General features: G+C 50.2%; 3 protein-coding genes across 3 annotated transcripts; all 3 read left to right on the forward strand.

Annotated features, from left to right (window-relative positions):
- Positions 1-189: 189 nt before the first annotated feature.
- Positions 190-5,281, forward strand: LOC100827019 (protein PELPK1). Its single transcript, XM_003559948.4, has 4 exons — positions 190-639; positions 2,485-2,921; positions 4,524-4,530; positions 4,629-5,281. The coding sequence occupies exons 1-4, from the start codon at positions 261-263 to the stop codon at positions 5,063-5,065; spliced, it is 1,260 nt and encodes a 419-aa protein (XP_003559996.2). The 5' UTR covers positions 190-260; the 3' UTR covers positions 5,066-5,281.
- Positions 2,477-3,157, forward strand: LOC100826707 (protein PELPK1-like). The gene has a single exon (XM_003559947.4). The coding sequence runs from the start codon at positions 2,568-2,570 to the stop codon at positions 2,940-2,942; it is 375 nt and encodes a 124-aa protein (XP_003559995.1). The 5' UTR covers positions 2,477-2,567; the 3' UTR covers positions 2,943-3,157.
- A 1,150-nt stretch (positions 5,282-6,431) lies between the features above and the next one.
- On the forward strand, positions 6,432-8,434 carry LOC100827324 (4-hydroxyphenylacetaldehyde oxime monooxygenase). Its single transcript, XM_003559949.4, has 2 exons — positions 6,432-7,508; positions 7,594-8,434. The coding sequence occupies exons 1-2, from the start codon at positions 6,549-6,551 to the stop codon at positions 8,263-8,265; spliced, it is 1,632 nt and encodes a 543-aa protein (XP_003559997.1). The 5' UTR covers positions 6,432-6,548; the 3' UTR covers positions 8,266-8,434.
- The last annotated feature ends 1,956 nt before the right edge of the window (positions 8,435-10,390 follow it).

Here is a 10,390-nt window from a genome sequence, read left to right on the forward strand (position 1 = left end):
ACGGTATTATCTGCACGAGAAGTCTTTCCTAATCCAAATAGTTAGCAGACATAGACAAGCAGGAATGAACTGGAACATCCAAACCAGTGTGGCGATCCACACTCAAGTAGATGACCAACCTTGTTGCAAAGCACCTTACTCTGGTGTCACGGCCTCACGGGCCTTTTTGGCACCCTATAAGTAGCATGCAACCCCTGCTATCTCTCCCACACCCAAACCACGCTAGCTGCAGTCACACACTCACACGGACGACCAGCAAAATGGCATCGAGAAACACTGCCATCTTCCTCCTCGGGCCGCTCCTCTTCTGCGTCGCCATGAGCAGCGCCGCGAGAATCCTAGAGGAGGTTGCCGCTCCATCGAAGGACAAGGAACACCTTCCCGAGCTGCCGACGCTGCCCAAGGTTGAGCTGCCGCCGTTACCGGAGGTGCACCTGCCGCCTAAGCCCGAGCTGCCCAAGGTCGAGCTGCCGCCGTTCCCGGAGTTTCACCTGCCGAGTAAACCCGAGCTGCCCAAGGTCGAGCTGCCGCCGTTCCCCGAGTTTCACCTTCCATCCAAGCCAGAGCTGCCCAAGGTGGAGCTCCCGTCGAAGCCCGGCGTCCCCGAGTTCCACTTCCCGGAGCCGGAAGCCAAGCCATGATCGAGGACGTGCTGTCTGTCTTCATTCACTTATTATCTCCCGTTCGCTCTCGTGTATCTTTTGCTCGTGTTGCCCCGCCTTGGTGTGTTTGTTAGTTGCGGTCTTTCAGCGTGTCCTGTGCCTGCAGATGCGCTTATCTATGGTGCCTACTTAGATGGTGTGTATAAACGGAGAAGGATTTTGCTATGGACGCAGCAATTAATCCCCATATTTGCTGTGGTGTACTATACGACAATATATATTGTTTTGATGTAACTGGTGTGTCTTTTCCTCGTGAAAACACCTGGGACATTGAGGCCTTTATGCATACTTCAGTCTCACTGAAAGGTTGATGTTCCATCGGATATTTTTCCCATTGAAACCACGAAACATAAGAGCCTGTGAGGATTCTTTTGATCACAAGTTAGGTACCCACACAAGTGTGCCATCAGACGTGTACCATCCTAGATATATCTGACGTGCGATATTTACGTTGAATACTTTATGTCCTTGACTTAGGCGTCAGTAGTTTTTTTACTCGGTAAAGGAGGACATATCCTTAAACTCTGCATCAAACTGATTGCACACAATCTCTATTTTTACCTTATATTAAAGTTCAAGAATAAAAGTCTAATGCCTACCAAAATAGCTTTGCAACACTAGTTTATTGGGCATCTTCATAGTTGGAAATTGGGGTTGACCAGGACTGACAAGAGTTTAAAGATGCAATGGTGCAAATATTTGACTCAAATATTGAATTTGTATATCAGGTATTTGAGTCAAATACCTGATATTCAAAATTTAATTTTTGGGTCTGGCAACAGATCAAGCGATTCTTCTTTTTTAGAAAGTTGTCGATTTTTTGAACCACTGGATATAGATCAACCACGTGCTAATTTTTTCAACCTTTCCTCTGCTTCCTCCGTCTGCCACCACCGCCACCCTCCTTCTCCCGATCTCTACCTTGTATACTGACTTACTGCGCTCATCCTACCATGCCTAACACCACTCTAATTACCCATGAAGCCCCCGCCCAATTGATCATCCATCTAAGCCTATAAGGGGCAATGCGCTAATAACCCTCACTAACCAAGCTCCGAGTCCTAACCATTCCGATGAGGCCGACTCCGTCTCACCACCATCGCTCTCTTTAAGAAAAAGCGAAAGACTTATGGATAGATTCATTGATCTCATCGTCTCATCAAGCGATACAACCGCAGGTGTTTATTCCTCACCATTGTCGGCGTCATAAGGTTTAAAGAAGTTGTATCGCCTCTGACCAAGAAAACAGTCATCTGCCAAATCACGAAAGTAGGTTTATTTTGCACAAAACATGGAAAAGAATGTTACTCCCTCCGATCCATAATAACTTTGTACTAAATCACCGACACTTATTATACATAATTAGATCCACACTAGGGATCACCACATTTTGCAATCAATTAGTTGATTTGTATTACTTTATTGGATGAAAATCTTCAAAATCAACAAATTATGATAATGATATGATTCATATTCAAGTTAATTGTTAGGTTGCTAACTCTCCGGTTGGCAGTGCTGACGCTGAGGAACAAACTTGCTTGTGTTTTTCTACAATCTGATGTTCCCTTTTTTGCACGCGGTGTTTCGTCTTAACAGTTGGCCTAACAAGTGTACGTGCTTGTACGTTCATACCTGCTCAGCACACAACATCAGGATGATCCTCAACTGCAGCCGCAAACAGCCCGAGAATTCTTTCATGGCCCAAATTCTAAGCTGCCGGGTGGACTCGACATCGCAGATACGAACGGGAAGTGCAGACGAGTAGATGACCAACCTTGTTGCAAAGCGCCTGACTCTGAAGCTTTTTGGATCCCATAAGTAGCACGCAGAGGCAGCCATCTCTCCCACACTCATCCAAACCACACTGCTAGAGCTAGCTGCAAGACATCCAAAGTATCCAGCAATATGGCACCGAGAAACAATGTCATCTTCCTCCTTGGGCTGCTCCTCTCGTGCGTCGCCACGAGCGGCGCATCGAGAATCCTGGAGGAGGAGGCGATCAAGGAAGCAGAGCACACTCCACACCTTACGGTGCCGGAGCTGCCATCGCTGCCCAAGGTTGAGCAGCCGCCGTTCCCGGAGGTACACCTCCCGGCCAAGCCAGAGCTGCCACCGTTTCCGGAGGTGCACCTTCCGGCAAAGCCAGAGCTGCCCAAGGTCGACCTTCCTCCGTTTCCGGAGGTGCACCTTCCGGCCAAGCCAGAACTGCCCAAGGTGGAGCTGCCGCCGAAGCCTGAGATGCCCGAGTTCCACTTCCCGGTGCCGGAGGCCAAGCCATGAGCCAGATCCTGAACTGTCTTCACTTTTGTTCTCCCGCTCGTTCTCGTGTTGCTCGTGTTATGCCGTGGTTGTGATAGTTGGGGTTTTCGACAAGTTGTGCGAGTGATGCACTGGTGTCTACTTAGCTGGGATATGTACATTTGGATTTGTATATGCATGTACGCAGCGGTCCCATGTTTACAGTGGTTTATACAAAAGTTGTTATGATCTGATCATTCTCGTACTTTTCTTGCAAGAACTAGCACGTTGGCACTCGCAAATCCAAGAGTATTGTTTAAATTTGTCCAAGAAATATAGATATTTATACGGTGTGGTTCTCTTCTATCACGATAACAATTATGCTAAATAAAATATGGCATGTGTAAAAACATCCCTAATTAATTTGTGGACGAACCAACGATCATCGGAACGGGCAATAGTTCATGGATGCAATTGACTCTGCATCCCACCTAATATTTCACTTGGTATATAAAATTTGTTTTTTAAACCGCCCGATTTAAATCAACCACATGCTTCCTAGATCGCTAATATGCTACTTACTCACACTCCACCACCCATGCCCGCATCCTTTCACTACTCGCCCATTTCTTACTACAATGAAGCGTTAGATGTAGACCAACCACATGCTCATTTTTTCAACCTCACTACCCCACTCTGCTTCCTCTTTCTTTGCCACCAATTTCGCACTACTCCCAATCCCCCCGATTTTTTCCCACACTAACGTAGCATTCTTCCTACCATGCATGCCTAGCACTGCCTTAATAGTCTAGTTTTTTTTGAGGGGGCCTTAATAGTCTAGTGATCTTTGAACGCACAATGGTTCAGCCCAACTTCTCATACATGAACTAGTGCCTTATCGGTCTGGGTCCACGGGAGCCCACAACCGACTAAGGCATCAAACCTAACTCAACCCAAAAGAGAGATCTGATAGGTGAGATTTGCTCTATCTTATATGTTGTGCTCGCACACAATCAATTAACGATGTTGGACTAACCTAACACCACTGATACTGATCACTCTTGCAAGCCCAAGGGCAATGTGACAAAAACCCTTAGTAACTCGAACTTACAATCCTAACCACTCCAACTCTGGTTAGGTCTTTCCGCTCTGTTTTCTCCCAGGCTCCTAGAGCCCCTGTGCACGTTGACGGCGATTCCGTCTTACAGTCCATCATATTGGCAAATTTTGTTTTCCGAAAATCCATATTTACTAATCTAATCGTCACATCAAGTGACACAATTCCAAGAAAAATATGGAAGAGAAACATTAAGACAAATCATAACAATTTTATCGAGTGCAAATCTTCAAGATCAACAAATTGTGACGATGATATGATTCACAAATCGAAGTTAACGGTCTCCAGGTTAGCAATGCTGACGCTGTCACGCCGATGGACAAACTTGCTTGGGTTTTTCTACGATCTGTGGCCCTCTTTTTGACACGCGGTGTGTTTCATCTTAATAGCTGGCCTAACATCTGTAAGGTAAGGTGTACGTGCTTGTAAGGTCGTACCCGCTGTGCACACAACATCAGGATAGAGCAGCCCAGGTAAGTCTTTCCTGATCCAAATTGTAAGCGCAGGCATCAGGTGAACAGGAAGTGCAGACGAGTAGATGACCAACCTTGTTGCAAATCACCAGATCGACTCGCGCGACACGCCACGAGCTTTTTGGACCCTATAAGTAGCCTGCTATCTCTCCCACATCCAAACCACACTGCCAGAGCTAGCTCTCGCTGCAAGCCTGCAAGACATCATCCAATTAGTGACAGCAGCTGCCAATATGGCAACGAGAAGCACCATCATCTTCCTCCTCGGGCTGTTCCTCTCGTGCGTCGCCATGAGCGCCGCAGCGAGAATCCTGGAGGAGGAGGCCACTGCTCCCAAGGTCGAGCTGCCGACGTTCCCGGAGGTGCACCTCCCGGCCAAACCAGAGCTGCCGAAGGTTGAGCTTCCCCCGTTTCCGGAGGTGCACCTTCCGGCCAAGCCAGAGCTGCCCAAGGTGGAGCTGCCACCGTTTCCGGAGGTGCACCTTCCGGCCAAGCCAGAGCTGCCCAAGGTGGAGCTGCCGCCGAAGCCTGAGATGCCCGAGTTCCACTTCCCGGTGCCGGAGGCCAAGCCATGAGCCCAGAGCCCTGGATTGTCTTCGCTTGTGTTCTCCCTACATGTTTGTGTATCTGTTGCTCGTGTTATGCCATCGTTGTGATAGTTAGGGTTTTCGACGAGTCGCGCGAGTGATGCGCGCGCTGGCGTGTCTACTTAGCTTGGATATATGTATGTACGCAGCGGTGCCATGTTTACTCTGGTTTATACAAAAATAGTTATGATCTGATCATTCTCATACTTTTCTTGCAAGAACTACCACGCTGGCACTCGCAAATCGAGAGTCTTGTTTGAATGTGTCTGAGAAATATATTTATGGTTCCGTAGATGGTTAGAACTAATATGGTCTTTTCTATCACGATAACAATTGTGCTAAATTAAATATCGCATGTGTGAGAAACATCGTTAACTTGTGAGTAAATTTCAGAGAATCACAGTTTTTGGGACGGTCGTATCACTGAAACACGCTTATCGCAAAACATTTTAAGATAGTATGTCTCAAGTAGCCCGAAACCAGGTGGTTTGGTGGTTTCCTGTGATTCCTTACAGGTGGGATCCACCTGATCCCACCTGCCGGAAGATGTGGAAAGTGTGAGATATATACAGTCCTAACTCATGGTCCATTTTTGTTTTATTTTCAAAATTTCTAGCTATTTTTCATGGAAATTGTTTCATGTGCCGTAATCTTTGGAAAAGAATTGGAAATCATGTGTAATTGGAATGTAAGGATTAATAATTGTATTGTATTGCATCATTTGGTTTGCCTTTTGTCGGGAAAAAAAAGGAAGATGTATACCCTTGTCCCGTACCGGAGGAGTGGCGACCCTCGACGCCGCTACTTGACCCAGACGACCCGTGTTCGGAAAAAAAAAAGAGAGGAAGATGTATGTCTTGACCCAGACGCCCGAAAACGGACGACGGATCCACCTTGTGGAGCATTGTAACCATGGAAGCTTTGGCATGGTCATCTACTGCAATAAATAGTTGTGTGCATAGATTGATGCAGAGGTCGGAGGTATATTCTTCTTTTTGAAAAAAAAATCTGCTGCAATAAAAGATAAATGCTAGTATGATAAATTAATATTATTTATGTTATATTTTTTAATATTAAAATTGTATACTCCCTCCGTCCAACAAAAGATGTCTCAAGTTTGTGAAAATTTGAATGTATCTAGACATGATTTAGTGTATAGACGCATTCAAATTTAGTTAAAGTTGAGACATTCTTTGTTGGACGGAGGGAGTAATAAAATTAATTTGAATTTGTAGGGATATTAAACATCCATAATTGCCGTGTTATATTAATACTTGTATGCCCCAGGAGTACGTGCTATATGATACTCATTCCGTCCCAATTAAGTGACTCAAATTTGTCCAAATATAGATGTATGTATGCCGACGGAGGGAGTACTAAATTGTTGTAACGCCGCACGCTTCCACTTTAAATATAGTCCTAGGCTGCTAAGTAGTATCATAACCAGCACCAGCACAACGTCTAAACGAAAATGGCCATCTCACTCTCCTGGCAGCTCCTCGCCCAGCCTCAACTATGGCAGCTCCTCGTTCTAGCCCCCCTCCTTATCGTCTCCTCGTTGCTGATAACGAGTATCCGGAGGAGGCGCTCGCCAGGACAAGGTGCTCTCAATCTGCCGCCGGGCCCCGTTCGGGTGCCCGTCCTGGGCAACCTGCACCAGCTGGGCTCGCTGCCGCACCGTAGCCTGCGCGAGCTGGCCCGGCGGCACGGCCCAGTCATGCTGCTCCACCTCGGCACGGTCCGGACGGTGGTGATCTCGTCAGCGTCAGCGGCCAAGGAGGTCATGAAGGACCAAGACGTGAGCTGCTGCAGCCGGCCTTCATCCCCGGGCCCAAGCCGGCTCTCGTACGGCCTCAGGGACGTGGCCTTCGCGCCCTACGGCGAGTACTGGCGCGAGATGCGCAGGGTCTTCATCGTGGAGCTCCTCAGCATGCGCCGCGTCAAGGCCGCGTGGGGCGCGCGCCAGGAGCAGGTACAGAAGCTGGTGCGCGTCCTGAGCCAGGGCCAGAAGAAGAAGAAGCCCGTGGCGCTGGACGAGCACATCTTTCGCCTGGCCGACGGCATCATCGGCACGGTGGCCTTCGGCAACGTCTACGGCACGGAGATGCTGGCTGCGCACGAGGACAAGGAGCGGCGGTTCCATCAGGTGCTGGACGATGCCATGGACATGCTGGCCAGCTTCTCCGCCGAGGACTTCTTCCCCAACGCCGCGGGACGCCTCGTCGACCGGCTCACGGGGCTCGTGTCCCGCCGCGAGCGGATCTTCAAGGAGCTGGATGCCTTCTACGAGACGGTCATCAGGCAGCACCTTGATCCGGCCCGGCCCAAGCCCAGCAACGGCGGCGACCTCGTCGACGTCCTCCTCAGCCTCCCGAACGAGCCACGCGGGACACTCAGCTTCACCATGGACCACGTCAAGGCCCTCCTCATGGTACGTATCGCTCAGTTGCAGTTCAGCTGAGCCATCTTTGGCTCATATATAATCAATCTCACTCCAATTCTTTGCTTTCCTGCAGAACACGTTCGTGGGTGGCATCGACACCAGCTCGGTGACGATCCTGTGGGCGATGTCGGAGCTGATCCGGAAGCCGCGCGTGCTGAAGAAGGTGCAGGAAGAGATCAGGGCCGTGGTTGGCAGCAACGGCAGCGATCGCGAGCCACGGGTGCAGCCGGACGACGTGCCGAAGCTGAGCTACCTGAAGATGGTGGTCAAGGAGACGCTGCGGCTGCACCCGCCGGCGACGCTGCTGGTGCCACGGGAAACGACGCGGCACGTCAAGATATCCGGGCACGACGTGCCAGCCAAGACGCGGGTGTTGGTGAACGCGTGGGCCATCGGGCGGGACGCGGCGAGCTGGGGCGAGGACGCGGAGGAGTTCGACCCGGACAGGTTCGAGCCCGCGGCGAGGAGCGCCGGGGTGGACTTCCACGGCGCGCACTTCGAGCTGCTGCCGTTCGGGTCCGGGCGGAGGGTGTGCCCCGGGATCGCCATGGGCGCCGCCACCGTGGAGTTCACGCTGGCCAGCCTACTGTGCAGCTTCGACTGGGCGCTCCCGGAGGGGACGCGGGCGGAGGAGCTGAGCATGGAGGAAGCCGGCGGGCTCACCTTCCACCGCAAGACGCCGCTCGTGCTCGTGCCCACAGCCCACCCGCTACGTCGTCCCGCCGCCGCCGTGAGCGTCAGGTGATTGGGTCGATGATTGGCCGGCTTTGCTAAAATAAAAGTGTATATTTCTTTTTGAAACTTTGTTACGGAGTATAATAATGTAATAAAAGTACGAGTTTGCATCCTTCGTATGACCTGATCATGTGTAGCGCGCTGTTTTTTTTAAGCAAGATTAGGTTCTAGTGCCTGTACCTTGATGCCTTGACTGATTTGTGCAATTTCCGTGCCGTTTCTGCCTTGTCGTTATTTTGGTTATATATGTATACTTTTTTGGGTGCAATCGACAGGGACAGGGCACGCACCGGTGTGGAGTAGGTAGCGTGCTGAACGTGGGGTGGTCGTACGTTGTTGTTCGATTGGTACGAGAGGCTTGGGTGCGCGGCCTGCGCGCACAACTAGATTAGAGTTTGATTTTTGGCTTTTTTTTAAAAAGGGAGAATAAATATTACAAGTAGAAGAAGATTACAGAGCTCCAGCAATAAACGGAGCAACAACTTACAACATACAGATGTATACATCAGATTAAACAAGAGGCTAAAGCTACGGCTAAGAGTTGCTGAAGACTTCGGTAGAAGCCACCTACTTGTCCAGGGGAGACATCCGGGGTAAAGCAGCCGACCGAACCTTTAAGGGCCTCTGAATTGATGCTAGTCAGTTGATGCGCCGCCGGTGGCTTGACAGATGGTCCTTTTGACTTGTGCACAGAAGGTAGAAGGTTGAGCTGTAGATTTCGAAGACGCTTCACCGAGCTCAACCTGAATACGCCAAGTTTGCCACATCTAGGGCTTGGCGATGAGGGCTTTCCCATCTACCCTTGGCGAGTAGCCCGAGCAACCTCAGCGCAACCCAAGCGCAGTCAATAGCTGTAAAGCCAAAAGAACAAGTTATGTGTTGTAGTAAATTAAAACCCCTATATGGGCCGAACCGTAAATCCTACGTGGCGACGACTGGGTCAACATTTCCAAGCACGAGTCAAGACGCTCATGTGGCACGGTCAATCCTACGAGACAAAGGAAGACAAGTCAACAAGTCAAGCCTCTCATGCCATGGTCAAAGGGTCAAATGAGTTAGAGTAGAAGGCAAGAAAAGTGTGAGAAGGGGGCCCTTAGTCCATGATGGACCATGGACCAAACCCCATTTTTTCCATATGGTGCACACAAAAGTTATGGACCAAGAAGCTACTTTTACCATTTTGTCCCCATTTTTCTCTCTCCCCCAAGGGTAGCCATGGTATTGTGTCATGGACCCCTAGGCTATAAATGCCCCCCATGGGGGCATGTACCACTCACTCTCACTTGAATAAACTCAAGGGGAGAGGGCTAGAGAGTCTCTTTGAGAGGAGCTCTAGTTTCGGGATCTCAGGAAGCCTCGTTCGGCCCGAGCCCGAAGGAGAGGGAATCGGGTTAGAATCTTAAGGGTATCTCAACCTCCCTACTTGGGAAGTCTCGTTCGGCCCAAGTACGAGAAGTCCCCTTTCGACCTCTCGCTAAGTGATTCGGGGAGCCTCGATCGACCCGAACGCTTTGGCTAACGACCCCCTCGAAGCCTCTCCTAACATAGGACTAAGTCGCACCCGCAGGGTCGACTGAACCTATTCAAAAAATATCGACGTGTCAACTTGTCCAAGTGTATGGCGACCTTCGCTATAAGGTTGTCATACACGCCCTACTTTTATACTCGTACCTGTGCCACCGAGCTTTGGCACCCCTTACTCTAATTGTTGTCGAGAACAATAACAGTGGCGCCGACCGTGGGGAACCCTCACCGCAATTGAAGATTTAATAGCCCCGACGAAGCTTGCTTCATCGGGTCCCCAACTTGCCGCGAAGTCTATACAGTTGCAAACGAAGAAAGCAAGTGCCTCGGGGGTTCCCGAGGAAGAAGGAACCCTCACCAATCCGAACGTCGCCACAATCATGGTCGCCACGACAGAAGTCACGGTCGCCCCTCCGCTACCGGCCGTCCCGGAAGGACCCAAGGTGCTCGAAACCGTCGTAGGCGATTCCTCGACACTCACCAACGTAGTGGCAAGGATCGGCGAGCTGCCTACGGTTGCCGCCCCCGCATGGGATACGGAACTCGGCATGCCTCGCTCGATGGGCTTCGCGCCACCTTCCCTACAACTGGTGGTGACCCTGCCTTCGGAA

This window comes from Brachypodium distachyon, chromosome 1 (genome assembly GCF_000005505.3).
Source record: "Brachypodium distachyon strain Bd21 chromosome 1, Brachypodium_distachyon_v3.0, whole genome shotgun sequence".
Lineage (NCBI taxonomy): Eukaryota > Viridiplantae > Streptophyta > Magnoliopsida > Poales > Poaceae > Brachypodium > Brachypodium distachyon.

What these genes read in the sequence shown, in the direction of transcription:
- LOC100827019 (XM_003559948.4), top strand. Translation starts at nt 261, where the DNA reads ATGGCATCGAGAAACACTGCCATCTTCCTCCTCGGGCCGCTCCTCTTC. An exon ending in GGAGCCGGAAGCCAAGCCAT is followed by an intron (nt 640 to 2,484) that starts GATCGAGGACGT and finishes TCCCATAAGTAG; the next exon opens with CACGCAGAGGCAGCCATCTC.
- LOC100826707 (XM_003559947.4), top strand. Translation starts at nt 2,568, where the DNA reads ATGGCACCGAGAAACAATGTCATCTTCCTCCTTGGGCTGCTCCTCTCG.
- LOC100827324 (XM_003559949.4), top strand. Translation starts at nt 6,549, where the DNA reads ATGGCCATCTCACTCTCCTGGCAGCTCCTCGCCCAGCCTCAACTATGG. An exon ending in ACGTCAAGGCCCTCCTCATG is followed by an intron (nt 7,509 to 7,593) that starts GTACGTATCGCT and finishes GCTTTCCTGCAG; the next exon opens with AACACGTTCGTGGGTGGCAT.